The sequence below is a fragment of the Clarias gariepinus genome, chromosome 11 (genome assembly GCF_024256425.1).
Source record: "Clarias gariepinus isolate MV-2021 ecotype Netherlands chromosome 11, CGAR_prim_01v2, whole genome shotgun sequence".
NCBI lineage: Eukaryota > Metazoa > Chordata > Actinopteri > Siluriformes > Clariidae > Clarias > Clarias gariepinus.
This window is the reverse complement of record NC_071110.1, coordinates 2,904,500-2,924,090: the sequence shown is the minus strand read 5'-3', so window position 1 is coordinate 2,924,090 and position 19,591 is coordinate 2,904,500. Positions and strand designations below refer to the sequence as shown.

Below are 19,591 nucleotides of genomic sequence, written 5' to 3'. Positions count from 1 at the left end.
AAGTTTCTTACTGAAGCATCATGAACCCACGCGTGTTATCACGGTTCAGTTCTCACCTAACCACATAGCAAACCGTGTTTTCTCAAAACATCTCGGCTGGGCTGCTGACCCAAGATCAAACAAAGGCCAAGAAATACACTCTTATTTACAATATATGCTTACTGAACATTATTTAATAAACAAGAGAATAATTAACATGCTATAATATCCCTTTCATACCAGGATAATAATAACACAAAGTAAAAGATTATTTTTTTTTAGTAGTAAAGAATTATTTTAAAAGTATATCAGTGCTCTATAGCAAAAAATATTTTATTATTTATTTAATTCACTTTAATCATAATGTTAAATAATACATATGATATTAGCTACTAACAGATATTTACCACCTAAACAAATGTAAATTAGTGGTTATTTTTGTGGAAAAAAGTTGATGCTTTCGATTTTCAAATATTTTCTGATTAGACCAAAAAGTAATATTCAAAGTTTAGATTTAAACATGTAAGGTAGAATTTGTTGAAAGCTTTTTGTGTTCTTAATTTTTTAACAATTCAAATACTTTTAATATAAATAATTAGTAATTATTAGTAGTTAGTACAGTGTGAACAGCTCCCGTGTTCCTCACTGTGTTTGTGTGGGAAGTTTCCCGGCTCGCAAAAACATGCTTGTAGGTGCACCGCCTATGCAAAATACCCCTAAGTGTAAATAGATGTGTAAACGTGTGTGTGACTTGTGATGAACTGCCATCTTATCCGGAGTATTGTATTTCTTCTCAAACTAATCCCAAACTAGGGTAACGCAGTTGCTGAAGATGAAGACTTGTGACTGAAGACTTGTTCTGGAATAATTTTTCTTGTAGAAGGTACTGTAAAAAGATGCACAGTTTAAATGCAATGCAGAGTCTAGTCAATTTACCTCTTTTTTTTGCTGTCACCTGTCAAGGAAATCTGTGATGAGGAATTCAACAAAATCCATCCACAAGGTAAATAAGCAAACATTTGTTCTGTATCATATGGAGCCCCTAAAGAGACATGGATGAGGAGAAAAATCTGCTGGAAAAGAAAAAAAAAAGAAAAAGAAATGTAGAAGAAAAAAACCAAGACATAGTAGGAAAAAATTAAGACCCTGTTCCTTTTTTAAGCGCCAAAATACGAAAAGGGCAAGCTCAGAGTACAAACTGGATGTCTTAAGGTCAATTTGGGCCAAGCTGACAGTAAAACTCAGCTACACAGAAGTAATTCTCTCCATGCCTGTTTTTTCTTTTCCAAATTTTACCTCACCCATGTTACCTCGCCCAGATTTTTTTTTTTTTTACAATTTTTTTTTCTACCCGCATCCCTTTAGGGGCTTCATAGTATCATATTGAAGAGATTCATAAAAATTATTTTACAGAAATAAGAATTAAGTGTTGCGCCCCTAGAAATGGGGAGAAATAATCACAAGAGTGATATGTGGTGTTTCCTCAACAATAGGTTTACTGCAATGAATATTCAAAAATATAACAATTCACAGAAATGCAATTAACAGGGTTGCAATTGTTGTAGGAGAATACATACTCACATACATACTATATTTCCCTGAGACATTTTAGTTATTGTCAATAAGCACAATTCAAATTTTTCCAGCTTTCTTAGTAACCCATAAAGTAAATTTAACTATATGAACTTTTAGAACAACTATTCTGCTATATCTATACCTATAAAGTATGAGGCGCCGTATAGGGCTTAAATCAAACTTCACTCATGCACACACATATGAAACACTTGCATACACATATATGAAACACTCACACATACATATATACTACTAACTGCTCAAACAACTACATATGAAATGCGCGCGCACATACATACATACTTTCCGCACACACACACATACTTTCTGTGCACGCGCACAAAGCCAACTGTAGCGGTGTAGGGAACGAGTAAACAACGGATCTTCAGTTTAGCGGAAAAGGGAATGGATAATTTCCTATAAGTCATTACATATCGCTGGAGTGTGAAAAATTTTTACTCGAAAAATAATTTATATTTTTTTATTATAATTATTATCGAGGACAGGCACGTGCACACATAGAGATCAAAGGGGGCTTGAGCACCTGCCCTTTTTATTCCTGGAGAGAAAGTGCTTTTTTTTTATTTTTTTTTATAACATATATTCCTGTTTGCGCACAGCTTCCCTGTCAAACAAATATATTTATTGAATAATAGTATATCTAAATATCAGGTCAGGAGTTCTGAAGCGAACAAAAATGTTTTCAAAACATGCACATTGTGGAATGGTTTCCTTTGCTGCTCTATAAACCTAGTGAATACTAAGGAGACCAGGGTTTCTGTGTGAACTGATTATTTTGTAGACATCTTTTGAAAATTAAACAATTGCATGAGTTTGAGGAAGATAAAATTAACTATTTTAATTATTTTTTTTTAAAGGAAGTCAGTGTTGCGTTAATATATAATACTTTTTTGTTTAAAAAAGAAAAAAATACGTAATTACGAGAAGTGCCCTTTATTTCACTCGTGCCCCTTCCCCTCAAAATGTCTGTGCACGTCCCTGATCGAGGACATCATATAAATAGGACACAATAATTTACATTTTAAATTAAGAAATTAAGAAACCATTCATATTATATAGGCTAGTAATCTGTAAAAATAAATAAATAAATAATACGTTATATATTTTTTATGGTATCAGTTTTTGTTTCAATAAATGATCTATATTTCATGTCCGTAGCGTGAAATTTCCACAGCAGCAGCGACAGGTATCCGAGGTGCTTGTGTTACAATCCGCTAGCGGAGGCGGAGGGAGCGCGGCATCCTCCGTGTTGAGTAGAGGAGGAGGCAGAGGAAGCTTGACGTCCTCGTCGTCGATCGGTGGCGGAAGCTCATCGACGATCGGCTCCTCAAGGAGTAGGAACAAGATCGCCTTCTGCGTGGCTTTTGTGAAGATCAGAGCCTTCTGCGTGGCTCTCGTGAAGATCAGAGCCTTCTGCGTGGCTCTCGTGAAGATCAGAGCCTTCTGCGAGCCTTCACACAGGCCCTATGGCCACACACAGGCTAAGGGGCCACACACAGGCTAAGGGGCCACACACAGGCTAAAGGCTACACACAGGCTAAAGGCTACACACAGGCTAAGGGTTACACACAGGCTAAAGGCTACACACAGGCTAAGGCCTACACACAAGCTAAATAATTAAGCAAAACTGAAACAAAAACATGTCTAATGTGGTTTTAACGTAACTTTATTCTTTCATGAGTTATTTACAAGTTTTTGATGACTTATAAACAGTGTTATAAATGTGTTAAAACAATGCCAAAAAACATAATCACACACAACCAATCAATACATTAAAAGTTGTCAAAATGTCTCAAAAACTCAACTCAATAAAAAGCCAAAGAATATGAGTGTGTCTTAAGTAATGACTTAAAAATTTCAACACTCTGAGCAGACTTTATGTGAGCAGGTAAATCATTCCACAACTTCGGTCCCACCACTGAAAAAGCTCGCTTACCTTTATATTGTAATCTGGCTCTCGGAACATCCAGAAGCAACTGATTAGACGACCTCAGTGCTCTAACGGGAGTGCGGATATGTAAAAGCTCTGATGAATATACAGGCGCCAACCCATTTAAAATCTTAAAAACAAACAATAAAATCTTAAATCTAAAGGTAAGGCTAATTGGTGTTAGTTCATAAGTGTTAACAAGTATGAGGTTGAATCCAGTAATGTTGGGTAAGCACTTTAAATTTTTGTGGTCAGGTCATGTTGATCAGCTTTCTTTGAAGCCATGGCTTGTTTGGTACTCTGACATGTACCATTAGGTGGCTTAGTGGTTAGCACTGTCGCCTTGCACCTCCATCTCCTGGATTTGATTCCCATGTCTGTCTGTGTGCATGGAGTTTGCATGTTCTTCCTGTGCTTGGCGGGTTTCTACTGGTCTCCAGTTTTCTCCCACAGTCCAACAACATGCAGATTAGGCTAATTGGGGTTTCCAAATTGCCCGTAGTGTGTGAATGTGCATGTGAATGTTGACTAGAGGTTTTACTTCGGTCGTACAAAATGGTAATAGATATAATAGTCACCAGTGGCCTCCATGGTCCCTGGTTGGACTATAGAAGTTCCTAGATTCCTAGAGGTATTCACCTCCCTCACGTGATGTGTAGACTGAAGCCTTTGTAAGTGTTGATTATATAGAACGAGACACATATGATTTTGAAAATGATGTGGATCCACAGATTAATTTATTTAATCATATTAGGGACTCTTGTCAGTATTACACTGAGGAACAACTTGATGAGGTGCAAATAGCTAGAACAAGCATTTTCTTTTATACATTTCAATTGTAGAAGTCTATTAAAACACTTTTCTGAAATCAAACATTTTTTAGAGACAATTAAAGGAATATTTAAGTTAATTGCTTTAACTGAAACATGGATAAAGAAAGGCAAGAAGGTTGATCTAAAATTAAAGGGCTATGATTTATATGTCACTAACAGAGTCAATAGGATAGGAGGGGGAGTGGCCCTCTATATCAATAATGAATTGAAATGTAGACCAGTTAAATGCATGAAAACAGCTATTGATGATTTAATGGAAAGTGTAGCTGTAGAAATAGAATGAGAACGAAACAGGAATATTGTTGTTGCATGTGTATATAGAAAACCAGGATCAAAAGTGAAAATCTTTCTGGATAAATTAGAAGAAATGATTCATGGTCTAAATAACAAAAGAAATCTGGTAATTTGTAGAGATTATAATATTGACCTTTTAAAGGTAGATTCACATATTCAAAACTCAGATTTTTGAGATATTATATAAAAATGGGTTGTATCCATTAATAACGAAGCCTAGTAGAATAACTAAAACTAGTGCAACTTTAATAGATAATATCTTTATAAATGTTTTAGAGAATCACATTACTAGTGCATTGGTAATAAATGATATAAGTGATCATCTGCCTATATTTGCAATATTTGACTATAAGTTGCCTTAAAAAAATGTATACCATCAAATATATAAAAGGAAAAGGAGTGCTGATCATATTAATAAGTTTAGGAATGAATTATTAAAACAAGAGTGGAAAGAGGTGTATATAGATGATGTAGACAATGCTTATAATTCTTTTTTTGAATGTTATCTTACTTTGTATAATAAGCATTGTCCTGAGATTCCATGTACAACCAAACAAAGGCAAAATAGTAAACCTTGGATAACAAAAGGATTAAAAAATGCATCTAAAAAGAAAAACAGACTTTATAAGGAGTTTATTAAATCAAGAACAGAGAATGCAGAAAAATTCTATAAATAATATAAAAATAAGTTGACTGATATATTGAGACATGTAAGTACTGTGGTTGTTGTCCTCCTGTGTTCTGGTGTGTTTAGCTAGAGTCAGGTAAGTAGTTAGGGGTGTGTTTGGCTAGGAGCGTGTTTAGCTAAAATCTATGTTGAGTTACCGTAACTAGCATGCTTCTAGCCATAGCCCATTTGTGTCTCTAGCTGTTCTGTGTTTCCTATCCCCCTAGTGCCCCAGTGCGATTAGACTTAGAGTGCCGCCTCGCCTAGCCTTAGAGTGCCGCCGAGCTTGTTAGTGCCGCTTCGCCTAGCCACTGGGTATCCTCCATTTATGTTTCTGTGCCCACATTCCCTAGTGTGTGTTAAGCTATTAGGTAAGTGTAGCTTAGTGCATGTTGGGGCTGAAGACATGTTTAGCTAGGTGTATGTGTAGCTAACTGCCATGGTTAAGAGCAATCTTAACCATGTTTAGCTAAAAGCCATGCCTAGCTGACTGCCATGTCTTTAGCCCTAGTCCCGTCTCTCTCTAGTCTCTCTAGTCTCTACGTGTCTCCCCTCTCTCTAGTGTCTCCCCTCTCTTTAGTGTCCAGTTTCAGCTCCACGCATAGTTTGTGTGTCCTGTTATGTGTTTGTCCTCCTTCTGCCTGTGTCTCGCCACAGAACGTGTCATTTGTCCCCCTGCCTGTGTCTCGCCACAGGATGTATGTTTATCCTCCTTTTGCCTGTGTCTCGCCACAGGGTGTATGTTTGTCCTCCTTTTGCCTGTGTTACGTCACAGGATGTGTTCATCCTCCAGTCTGTGTCCTGCCAGAGAGTCCTTGTTAGCACAGAGTTCAGTATTGTTTGAGTTTGGTTGTTCCTTTGTTTGTGTCTTTATTTATACTTTGTGTTGGCTGTTCATTAAAGACTCTATTTTGATTACACAACCCATCTGCCTCTATGCCTGCTCTCTCGGCCCACGGCGATCAACACCTGCCTTTACACCCAGTTCGTGACAGTGAGGTGACTGAAAATGAAATATTATCAGTAGTTTATAAGTTGAAAAACAAGACCTCAATGGATGGTGATGGTATTGGTATAGAAATAATAAAAAACAAAATTGATTGCATTATTAAACCATTACATTATATAATTAATTATTCTTTTACAGAAGGTGTTTTCCCAGATAGTATAAAAATTGCTAACGTAATACCGTTTTTTAAAAACTGGAGACAAACATATTTTTAACAATTATAGACCAGTATCTCTCCTATCTCAATTTACTAAAGTGTTTAAAAAAATTTTTGTTTATAAGTTAGATAACTTTATTGAAAAACATGAATTATAAAAAAAACAGTATGGATTTAGGTCAAATAGGTCTACAAGTTTGGCTATCATGAGAACTTTTGAAGATATTACAAATGCAATAGATAGCAATAAATACACAATAGGAGTGTTTATTGATTTAAAGAAGGCATTTGACACTATAGATCATCAAATTCTCATTTCTAAATTATGGAATTAGAGGAGTTGTACTGAAAGGGTTAACTACCTATTTACAACAATGACAACAATATGTTGAGTTTGATGGTTATAAGTCAGAATGTATGAATATTGAATGTGGACTTCCACAAGGCTCAATTTTAGGCCCTAAACTTTTTATTTTATATATAAATATTTTTGAGGTTTCAAAAACGCTACATTATGTATTATTTGCAGATGATACAAATTTGTATAGTTCAGGAAATTATAAAAAAAATTTGGCTAATAATATTGAAGTTGAAATGGTTAAACTAAAATTGTGGTTTGATGTAAATAAATTATCTTCAAATTTGAATAAGACAAAGTTTATGATATTCAGTAATAAAAGAAAGGAGAAAGTCAGCTTATTTATTAACAATGTAAACATTGAGAAGGTGGATGAAATTAGATTTCTAGGAGTCACCTTGGATAAGAAATTGACGTGAAAATGTCATATATTGCATGTAAAAAATAAGATGGAAAAAAGCCTATTTATTTTGAATAAGGTTAAATACAGTTTACCGTATAATACAATGAAAATGTTATTTAAACTATTGTGTAGAAATATGGGGAAATACATATCATAGCAACATTATGCGTTTATTTATTTTACAGAAAAGAGCCATTCGAATTATTTTCAAAGCAGGATATAGGGACCATACAAATCCGCTCTTTATTAGGTCAGGATTATTAAAATTCAAAGACATTGTAGAATTACAAACTTTATTAGTAATGTTCAAAGCTAGAAGTAAAGCTCTTCCACATGACTTACAAAAGTTATTTGTTTTTACTTCTGAAGATGGAAATCACAGACGGCCATATGACTTTAAATATCCAATGGTCCAAACAAACCTGAAACAAATGTGTTTGTCTGTTGCTGGAGTAAAAGCATGGAATTCTCTGATGAAAGATTTAAAAAGTTGCAAAAAAAATGTTGGTATTTAAAAGGGGTTATAAAAAGAAACAACTTGAATTATATCAAACTGAAGTTTGATTCAATTTGTATGTGACCAATATAAAATGTTTAAATAAATAATAGATATGTTGGAGTTTTGGTGATGGTGGAGGAAATAATGTTAATGTCATTTATTGATTATGTTAATAAATGTTGGATGATGGTGGAGGGAACAAATGCTAATGCCATCTACTGTTTATGTTAATAAAGGTGGCAGATAAATATAAGAAAATGATTCCTCCATCTGCTCCTTTCTGATTATGGATATGTAAAGGAAAACTTAAATGAGTTGTATGTGTCTTGTACAAATAATGCATTTTCATGAAAGGAACAAATGATGATGATGATGATGATGATAGATGGATGGATGGACATACCATCAACTGTGGGGCTTTTTAATAGAAAGCGATGAGGAGATTTTCCAAAATCATGTCACATGAATGTAATTTACCACAGTTATAACTTGAGATATCACAAGCTGCAGAAACAGTTTGAAGTTGGTCAGTGACCATTCGCTCAATTTTAAGTGTTATTGGAAACAAGTTCTAAAAGTAGTTAAACTTGTAAACATCATGCATGTGTTCTGTCATATTGCCAGATAATGCTTTTGTGTTTCCACCAGCAGCAGTTTAAGTAAACTTTATTGTTTCAAATTAAACAGTGTTTCCCAAACATTTGTAACAGTTAAATGTTTCATAATGTTTGATAACAAATATTTTTAGAAGCATCCTACATTAAAAGATTATTTATGTAATTTATCTTATCTATAGAAAATTGGTTAGAAATTAGTAATAACAGTGTTACAGTACACACAGCTCAGTAAAAAAATTAATCTGACACCGCAGTTCTAAATTTTGTAAACCCTTATACTTATATTTAATTTGAGTCACATAACCTCACAGTTGAGTTATTTCCGAATACCCAGAACCCAGCGTACAGAGGCTGAGTGAATGTGGTGTGGACTGTGTGGAGTAGACTTATCGTGTCAGAGATGCTGTAGAAGGACAAAGTTCCTGCACCGTGATCCACATACACTCCTATTCTGGAGGAGGCTGGACCTCTGATCTGTATGTTAACATTGTTGTGGCTGAAAGTGACATAGGCAGGAGAACACACCAGACTCCAGGACTGACTGTTGCATCCAAACCAACACTCATCAACCCCTCCTTTCCTGCTGATCTCTTTATATGAGACTGATATGTACACAGTACCGCTCCACTCCACCTCCCAGTAACAGTGTCCACACACACTCTCCTTACACAACACCTGAGGCCAAAAGTCAAATCTCTCTGGATGATCAGAGTACTGTTGTGTCTCACCATATGTTACTGATCTGTTCTTCTCAGACAGAAGAAGGTCAGGATGTGCTGTGTTGGGATCCAGAGTCAGAAATCTAAAATCTAAAACAGTAAAATATTTACAGATTACATGTTAATCAGAGGTTTCTAGTGAGTGTTTGAGAAACATGTCTGTGTTCCTGTCCTCCTGCCCCAAATGAGAATTTAAATATTAAATAAAGTGGAACCTTGGATTACGAACATAATTCGTTCTGTATTTTAAAACACTAGTAAATCAAAGTGAATTTCCCCATAAGAAATAATGAAATTTCATATTATTCATTCCACAGCTCAAAAAAAAAAATACATAAAAAGTATTAATACAATAAATAAAGTAAAAAATTAAACAAATTGACCTGCACATTACCTTTAAAAAAAGTTAAAATAAATCCTGACAGATAAGTGTTTCTGTTTATGCGCACAGGCGCTGTGTGTGTTTGTGTATGTGTGCTTTACCAAAAAAATTAACAAGGAACATTGCTAATGGCACTCGATTGAGCGACACACTAACCTGTGTTGCTCAATCGAGTCAAGACTAAGCAGGTATCATTGCTGTAAAGTAAAAAAAAACCAAATAAACCTACACTTTACCTTTGAAAAAAATCGCGACAGAGCAGTGTTTCTGTGTAGAGCAGAGAGAATGTGTGTGTGTGTGTGTGTGTGTGGCCACAGACACAAAGAGCAGCCTTGAGCAAAGAGAGAAAATGGATCTTCAACCTCTCTAATGGTACAGACACAATACAGACACAAAATAAAATAATGGTAGGCTAACACAGAAAGAGAGAAAAAGGATGTTTAACCTCTCTAATAAAACATTCTTTTGCTTTACACACACGCACACGTGTGTTATAATAATCAGTACATGTTATTTATTATATAAACAACATATACTGTACATGCTGTACACACACGCATACAAACACAAAATAAAATATGTTTTATGTGCACACACGTGGTCACAGGGTTATCGTAAACAGTACACACGTGCACGGATGTTGATTATACCAGTAAGAGATGAGCGCTAAGACCCAGCAGGGGAGACGATTACCCACAATTCCACAGCGCAAGAGAGAGAAAAAAACGTTGGCTCAGTTGAAGTAAAAATTTATTAAAAATCTTTGCTCGTCTTGTGGAACACTCGCGAACCGTGTTACTCATAATCCGAGGTTCCACTGTATCAGACTTCAGGTACAAATATACCAGAATTATATACAAAATAGAAATGTTTAAATATCCCCCAACAGCAGTCATCAGTTAAAGACTGATCACATATACAGTGGTTAATCAATCGGAATGTAGGTCCTACCGTCGCCGCGCTCGGCGGTACCGTTTGGCTTTGTGCGTTTGCTGGCTTTTACCGTTGAGTGGCGCTATATAACTACAGGCTGACGCCTCATGCCTTAGTTCATTCTCTGCTGGATTAATGAGACAGAGTTTTAGAACTGCACGTAGTAGCGGATAAAATCAAGTAAAACATTGTAGTTAAACAAATTTATAATCACAGAACTAAAATGACGATACAAATGTAGAATTTAAATTAAATTAAATCTTATTAGGATCAAATTTAAACCAAATAAATGTTAACACAGTGAGCCTTTAAATTTTATCACGTGTAATTAGAAAAGACGCGTGTAGGGTTTTGTGTCGTCTTATATCTTGTGTTCTTTAAATTTATAGTAGATTTATTAACTAAAATAAATGACCATAAAAATTATAACATTGTCAAGACGTTCTACTGCGTCAGCTGATGTTGGTCGTTCAGCCCCGCTTGTGTTTGTGCGTTATTATAAGAATGAAATGCAGTAGACTGTTATGATCTGTAAACGGGTTCGACCCATGTTGCACGGGCGGCACCATAAAGCACGGACACGAGGCGAGATCTTACGGGAAAAGGGTCATTTATTTAGGTAAAATGGGGAATGAAAGTGTTGAAGGAGGGAGAATGGAAAGAATGGGATAAAGGTTGTGCATGTGCAGTTCCGGGGGCTGTGCCACACTGGCATGCGGGCACACAGCTGATGCTAAGTGTTGGTGCGCGGAGTGGCAGAACTGAGCACGCGGAGGCAGCGCTCCTGCACGCTCCCTCGTGACGGCGCTTCTCCCGCTGTCGATGGCCGGCGCGAGTTCTCGCTGACGCAAAAACCTAACCACACTTTTCCTCTTCGGCAGCGGGGCTGCGAGGGCGGGCACGGTGCAGGAGTGTAGATGCCGCGGGAGCTCGCGCAGCTCTTTCTCGCGCTGTCCTCAGCGCGGAGATCAAAGGGCGGAATTCTAGTGTCCTTGTTTAAAGCGCCTGGGCCGCGTCACATCTCCCCACTGACATGCTTTTTTTTATATTCTCCATCACATCACGTACTTCCCAGACCTCAGACAAACCTCCGCGCCTTGCTTTTATAATGCGGAGCAAGCCCGAGATCATATTAACGTTAATTATTGCCAGCCGGCACAAATAGGCGGCTCCGTCCATTTGCTGCCTATTCAGGGAGCCTACGGAGTGAGGGAGTAGTTATAGTAGATTTGGGCGTACACCCATCACACGCGCACGCCGTGGCAGATCATAATAATTGTCCTAAACTTGTATTTCATAAGGTTTTCCGAGCGGTGGTACAGCGCAACGGGGGTCATTATTTACTATTAAACATTAAACGAATTTACAAAACTTAATGCGTGCGATTAAGCGCTGATTCTACGTAGGAAAGTAAAGAAGAGGATCCTGATGCTCAACAATCCGGAGACCAAACCCCATTTAAATTAAATTAACAAATATTGCATGTAAATAACAATAGCCCACGTTTAAAAAAGCATTTTTATTTAGATTATAAAAAAATAATCCTGCATCTGTTTTAGGTGTTCCAGCTGCCACTGTTCTAAAATTCAAATTAAATCAAATCTTATTAGGATCAAATTTAAGCACAATAAATGTTAACACAGTGAGCCTTTTGATTTTATCACTTGTAATTAGAAAAAAAGCGTGTATGGATTTGTGTCATCTTATTTCTTGTGTTCTTAAAATTTATAGTAGATTTATTAACTGAAATAAATTACCATAAAATTAAAACAGTGTCAGGACGTTCTACTGCGTCAGCAGATGTCGGTCTTTCAGCCCCGCTTGTGTTTTTGCGTTATTATAAGAATGAAATGCAGTAGACTGTTATGATTTGTAACGGGTTCGACCCATGTTACTCAAACAACTCAGTTCAGGTGTAAGTAAATGGATAGAAAGTAATTGTCTGTGCTGTTTGGGGGAGGGAGGTGCTAATGATTTGGTCGGCTCTGTGTGTGTGTGTGTGTGAGAGAGAGAGAGGGGGGTGTCGCAGTCGTTTTCAGTGAAACAAAGGCTCAGCTGAAAAATGTTAGGCACATCAGTCACTTAACCCCCAATAAAAGGTATTTGAGTGTTATGATAGTTGTAATATAACAGATGCGCACTGAATACTAAACCTAAACCAGGCACGGAGATTAATGAACCAAGATAGCCCCCATACCCGTTTAAAAAAAATACCAAAGAATATTATTGTGTATAGACTGATTAAAAACAATGCAATTTATGCTATCATAAGGAAAATAACAAGTTCTTCCATTCCAATGATTAAAAAAGGTAACAATGTCAACTTTAGAATCTAGAATCCAGGAGATTAAAATTATACAAATTGAAATCACTGAAAGTCTCAAGAAGAGCCTCAGATTCAAGAGGTTTTTAAAGTGGGGAGAAGTGTATTTCAGTTCCTCTGAATGTATAGGTGAGAACAGCCGATTCACACCTGGGGAGGGTGAATCATTTGTATTTGAATGTTGTCTGGCATTGTAAAGCACTATAGTGACACTAAAAGAACAATCCAGGATTAATAGGAATTCTTATACTGCATAAACATTATTTAGCACAAAAAAATTCCTCGCGCTCGGGAAAACTATGCGTGTGGCTGAGCGGTGGTTAGACTATAGGAAATTAAATCGGAGGGATTTTATTTAGACTATTAAAAAAATAACCTGCGTCTATTTTTAGGCGTGCCAGCTGCCACTTTTTAGTTAGAAGTTTTCAATACAAAGCTTATAATGCCCACATGACATGACGGAATAAGGCACGGCTGGTGATGATTGGGGTTTGTTGGGTTACAGTGGATTTTACTACGCGGTGTGAGTGCAATGGCCATCCGTCTGCTCGCGCTGACTCTGCTCTCCGCGGATGGCCGTACCGCCCCCCTCCCACCTCTCGCTCCTTTGAAGTCCCCTGGGCGCGTTCCATTTGCCCTGCTTGCATGCCGCACTTCCGTGTTGTTGCACGCGCGCTGCATACACAGCGCGTAGTAAAATCCACTTTAACCCAACAAACCCCGAGTATTTTATAGCGCGGGGTGCAAGCCCGGGCAACGATAGAAACGATAGCTCACCAGTCATGTGTAATTCTGCGGTCCCGCTGCTTCGCATGTCTGAAGGGGAGGCTGCCTAACTAGTGAGCGAGGAGCGATATTGATTTGGGCGCACGCCGTGACAGGCTGAAAAAACTGTGTCAGATTAATGTGCAAAAACTATATAAAAAAACTATATAAGACTACATGCCTTTATAAGACTCAACTTTTATTTAAGCGCACTCACAATAACGAAAAAACGTTGTGGTTTTGTAAGTGTTGTGATTTTGTAAGTGTTGTAAGCTGCGCTGTTCTGTATTGTTTTTGGTGAACTTAAGCGCGTCAGAAAATGAACGCAAAAGTTTTTTTAAATGGTCAGAGTCAGTCTGCTTGCTGTTTTCCCGACGCGTTCATAATCATTAGTCTACTTCTGCCGGTGCGCTCTGGAAAACTCCATGCATGCGGCTGAGCGCTGATTAAAACTATGGAGTAAATTAATGAGGAGAATCACGATGCCGAATCGAAGTCCTGAGCCCAAACCTGATTTAAATTAAATTAACAAATATTATAAGTAAAAAAACAATAGCCCATGTTTAGAAACCGTTTATAAATTCTTTCTGACATGAGTTGGTCCGGTGTTATGCGCAGAGCGCCGGGAGATTTCCTGAAGCTCCGAAATCGCTGGGCATGTTTTCTAAATAGCCGCTATCTTTAACAACTGATGGAGGTTTTGAGCTGTATACACACGCATTCCTGCCTAAACAACTCTAAAAACTACACCTGTAACACAATAAACAGTAATATTTCAAACATTCTGCAGGCTGATATTTGGAGAAAGGAAAGAATAATGAATAAACCAGTTGTTGGGTCAAAATAACCCAACCAGGTGTTCATTTGTAAACTACATCTCATATGAGCCAACATGAGTAACCCAACAATGTGTTTAAAGTACCTAAAATAATCCAGAACTTAAATAACAATAAACCGATACAGAGATACGCTGTATAACGGTCACTGTTGTATTTACGGCAACAAGCGAAAATGTCACTTTGCGCCACCTGGCGGCTATTTTACGAATTACTTTGAAATGCAACTGATTTATTTTGGCCGCTGACGTTTTTACGCGGCGGTGAGCGCGACGGTAATAACCATTCCAATTGATCAACTACTGTAAGTGTGTGTGTGTGTGTGTGTGTGTGTGTGTGTGTGTGTGTGTGAGTGTTTATACTTACATTGAAGAAAATTCTGTCTGCTTGTCAGTTGTGAAGGTAGTATCTGAAATAACGCTGCAGCTGTGGAAATAAAATAAAGACTGAAATATGAAAACAGCGTCCAGCCTTATTACAGATAGACACATCAATTAAATCCCACCTTAGTGGGTCAATATTCTCAAACTTGAAATACAGATATAAACTACAATTTTCAGAACTATTTCTAAGATCATTTTGCAAACTTTATTAAATTCCATTTACATCATTTGTCTGGTAAATTTATCTTGATAGTGTACAAGGCTAATGCTAAAATTCCTCTGTCTACAGCAGCGTATTAGAGACCCTGTAGGTTAAATAGAGCTATATTTCAGATGGTTGCTTCTTTACCTTGAGGACGGATTTGCTCAACTTGCACTTTCATCTGTAAGAAAGATTCCCTTATTCCATCAAATGTGTGATGTAGATTAACAGTGTACAGTGAGTCCTCACATCCAGGAGAAACACAGAGAGACGGGAAACTCTACAGAGAGGAAACACATCATAGAGAAGGAGAAAAGTGTAGGAGAGGAACGAATGAATCTCAGACTGAATCAGACCCAAGACACACTTGTGATCTCAGACAGGAACATTTATTGTTGCTGTAATGAGCTTTTAGGAGGAAACTTTGTGAGGAACAGCGCCCTCTGTAGATCAGACAGTGAGTGTTACCTGGAGGAAGTGGATGTGATCGTGTGTGTGTGAAAGCTGCTCCAGCTCAGTGACTCTCCTCTTAAGATCAGCAATCTCCTGCTCCAGTTGCTTCAGGAGTCGTTCAGCTCGACTCAGTTCAGCTTTCTCCTGAGCTCTGATCAGCTCCGTCACCTCCGAGCGCTTTTTTTCCATGAAGCTGATCAGCTCAGTAAAGATCTTCTCATTCTCATCTACTGCTGCCTGTGAACGCATCTGTGAGAGGATAGGGGACATACCGCACCCACACACACACACACACACACACACACACAAATATATATATATATATATATATATATATATATATATATATATATATATATATATATTTTTTTTTTTTTTTTTTTTCTAGAACTTAGAAGTATTTCTTCTAAATCCAAAATATAAGTATTGTTTATTAGAGTGCATATTTAAAGAAAATTACATCACAACACATCAAAATAACCCAAGATCATGCAGCATTTGCAGAGCTTTAGTAAGTCAAATAATAGAAAATGCAAATAATCTGTAAACAAATTATGTTAATGCTTCGGCTAAATAAGATTAACAAATCAGTATTTGGTAGAATAATAACCCTGATTTGCAATTTCAACTTTCATGCATTTTGAGATCCTCTCCAGCAGTTTTTTTACATTGCTGTTGGGTAACTTTATACCCCTCTTTTTTTCTTTTCTTTTTTTTTTGGCAAAAAAAGCTTTGCTTGATGGTTTGTGACCCTTCATCTTTCTCTTGATGACATTCAAGAAGTTTTCTCTCTGTCTCTGTATGCCTGTATGTATATGGATATCATGATTAGGAGAATCTCTCAGCTCTCTACCCACCTTAATAATGTCTACAGCCTTGTTCAGCTCCTTCGCCTCCTTCTGCTTCTCCTGGATTCTCTGCTGGGATTTCATCTGCTCCTCCTTTAGCTCATTCTGAGACCATCGAGGAGATCAGTGGGTCAATTATTATTATTATTATTATAGTCTCTTGCACTCTTTTCACTCTTAAATCACTATTTACTTGTCAGCACTGTAATATCCTTATCTGTGTTTATTATTGTTGCTGTTTGCACCCACGGACATTATGTAGTCCTGTTCTGTAGTTTATTTTAATTATGTGTGGTTTTATACAGAACCATAGACTATTGCAGATACACTGTTTACTCTGATTCATCAGTGATCCTACCACACAGTACTGCATGTCAATGTGTGAATAGTTTCGAATGTAGTATTAAATTCAACTGCAAATTTTATTTGTCACATACACAGTCATACATGCAGTGAAATGCTTCATTCTTCTTGTTAGTAGGCAGGGGTCAGAGCGCAGAGTCAGTCATTTTTTACGGTGCCCCTGGAGCAGACAGGGTTAAGGGCCTTGCTCAAGGGCCCCACAGCAGCAACCTGGTGGAGCTGGGGCTCGAACCATTAATCTTCCGATCCGTAACTCAGAGCCTTAACATTCCGCGCCACCACTTCCCCATTTCCACTACTTTATTATACAGGAACTGAAACCTTTAAAAATCTCAAATGCAAACATATTCAAATAAATGAATAAAACGTTAAAAACCAATAATGGGATCTGTGTGGTGATACAGTGGAACCTGGGATTACGAGCATAATTCGTTCCGGAAGCTGGCTTATATTCCAAAACACTCGTAAACCAAATGTAATTTTCCCATAAGAAATAATAGAAACTCAAATTATTCATTCCACAGCTTAAAAAAAAACCCCATAAAAATAATTAATACAAAATATAAAGTAAAAGTAAGACAAATTAACCTGCACATTACCTTTAAAAAAAAACTTAAAATAAATCCTGTAGATGTTTCGGTTTGTGTGCGCTGGTGCTGTGTGTGTGTGTGTGTGTGTGTGTGTGTGTGAGAGAGAGAATCTAAAGCAAGCTCTCCTCTCCCCCTCGACTTACACAGTTACCCTTCCTCACACACAATGGAAACACTGTTTTATCGGAAAAATAAACAAGAAATCTCTCTAATGACACTTGATTGAGCGACACACTAATGATATCACTGCTGTAAATAAAAATAAAACAAATTAACCTGCACTCTACCTTTAAAAATAATCGCGACAGAGCAGTGTTATTGTGTAGAGCAAAGAGAATGTGTGTGTGTGTGTGTGTGAGTGTGGCCACAGACACAAAGAGCAGCCTTGAGCAAAGAGAAAAAAAGGATCTTTAACCTCTCTAATGGTACAGACACAATACAGACACAAAATAAAATATTGTAGCGTTTTTCCGCTGGAAAGAATGTTGGAGAGACGAGTGAGCTTATTTGCTGCCCAATGCAATGGCTGGGAGTACTTTATTTCACTCACGCAGTCTAACAAACAGCATGAACAGCACATTCACATGGGAACCTACATCCAATTCAGCCTCAGCATGAACCGGAGCATTTCACACGTCACACACACCCACACACACAAACAGGGCCGAAGCCACTAACCCAAACACCTTTTCCCAACACGGTGAACACACCGACTTTCCACGCAAGGCATGCTGGTCGTCAGCCGCCGCCCCGCCCACGCCACAATATGTTTTTCGCACAAACACGTGGGCACAGTGTTATAGTAAACAGTACACACGTGCACAGATGTTGATTATACCAGTAAGAGACGCGCACTAAGACCCAGCAGGGGAGACGATTACCCACAATTCCATAGCACAAGAGAGAGAAAAAACGTTGGATCAGTTGTGATCATGTGATGCTCAGCATCAAAACAAGAAGTGCATGTGTGATACATGATCCTTGGTACTCGTAAACCAAGACCTACCTCTTTCCAAATAAAAATTTATAAAAAATCTTTGCTCATCTTGCAAACCGCGTTACTCGCAATCTGAGGTTTCACTGTATATAATTTGCCCCACAAAAGAATTGTGATACATGAGTAAATCAATTTCAGCCATCACTGAGAAAAGTTAACTGATTATGGTTCTAATAACACATCTATTCTACTCTTCATTAACATTTTCAGTGTTAATAACTTAAAGTTCTTCGCGGTCTTTCCATAAAAAGCTGAAATGTTATTTAACATCCTATAAGTAACTAAATCACCTTAATTAGCTAATTAATTAAATACTGTAATGAGAGTATCATAAAGTTTTCCCAGTTCTTTTCACAAAAAATCCCAGTTCTTACCTGTTTTTTATTTCTTTCTGTTTTAGCTGAAACAGTGTCATGGCCTTTATGGTCATCCATCATACACAAGTAACAGATGAACCTTTGGTCAGTACGACAGTAGATCTCGATCGGTTTGTCATGCTGAGAGCAGATCTTCTCTTGGAGATCTGCACAGGCTTCCACTAACTTGTGCTTCTTAAAGGCAGGAGACTGATAGTGAGGTTTAACATGATCTTCACAGTAGGAGGTCTTACACACCAGACAGGAATTAACGGCTTTGCGTTTTCTCCCGATGCAGGAATCACACTCCACATCTCCAGGTCCAGCAAGAGAAGCTGTTTGAAGTTTAGCCTTATTTTGTTTCTCCACCATTTCAGCCAGCACGTTGTTCCGGCATAGAACAGGCCTTGGAGTGAAGGTCTCTCTACACTGGGGGCAGCTGTAGACCCTCCTCACATCCTGATGATCCCAGAAGCGATTAATACATGCCTTACAGTAATTGTGGCCACAATGAAGAGTCACTGGATCCTTTAGAAGGTTCAAACACACTGGACATTTGAACGGTTCCTGATCTGATGAGATCCTCGCTTCTGCCATTTTCCCTGACTTATACACACTTACTCTAATTGCAAGCAGGAACTAAGTTTCGTTTCTTGAAAAAGAGCTTTCGGTTTTTGTTTGTGGTGTAGTGTGACACAGAGAGCAGGTGTGGCAGAAATTTTAGGCTTTACAGAATACATGTTAAGAACTTGGACTAAAAATATTTATAACAATTCACAATAAAATTTATAAGAATGCGTGTATTATCATGAATCACATAGAAGACTATTTACACAAAACTTTATTTTGCATATTTAAATGTGTTTTTAGTTTGTATATGGAAGTAGCTGTGTAAAGGGTTAAATGAACAAAACATAAAGACAAGTTAAAGCATGAAAGAGACAGTTAAACTAGACTCAGCACCAAGAACATTCATTTTATTACAGACACTTAAATGAGATCTTTGGAAATTGTGGGCAAAAAAAAAGCTTAAATAAAAAGTCCTGTTAAAATTATGTGTAGTATATTATGTTTATTAACCCCCACCCCAGATTGATGC

General features: G+C 37.4%; 1 protein-coding gene across 1 annotated transcript; it reads right to left on the bottom strand.

Moving 5' to 3' along the window:
* Positions 1 to 7,410: 7,410 nt before the first annotated feature.
* On the bottom strand, positions 7,411 to 19,113 carry LOC128532950 (tripartite motif-containing protein 16-like). The gene is made up of 6 exons (XM_053507101.1): positions 18,511 to 19,113; positions 16,196 to 16,291; positions 15,354 to 15,587; positions 15,033 to 15,165; positions 14,667 to 14,726; positions 7,411 to 9,151 (listed from the first exon to the last, which is right to left on the bottom strand). Exons 1-6 carry the CDS (start codon positions 19,087 to 19,089, stop codon positions 8,628 to 8,630), a joined length of 1,626 nt encoding a protein of 541 aa, XP_053363076.1. The 5' UTR covers positions 19,090 to 19,113; the 3' UTR covers positions 7,411 to 8,627.
* Between the last annotated feature and the right edge of the window lie 478 nt (positions 19,114 to 19,591).

Bases quoted from the DNA above. Each gene is read 5' to 3' on its own strand.
- LOC128532950 (XM_053507101.1), bottom strand. From the start codon at position 19,089: ATGGCAGAAGCGAGGATCTCATCAGATCAGGAACCGTTCAAATGTCCA. The intron at 16,292-18,510 runs GTAAGAACTGGG...CGATGGTCTCAG, and splicing joins CAGAAAGAAATAAAAAACAG to AATGAGCTAAAGGAGGAGCA. The intron at 15,166-15,353 runs GTAACACTCACT...TCCTCTCTGTAG, and splicing joins ATCACATCCACTTCCTCCAG to AGTTTCCCGTCTCTCTGTGT.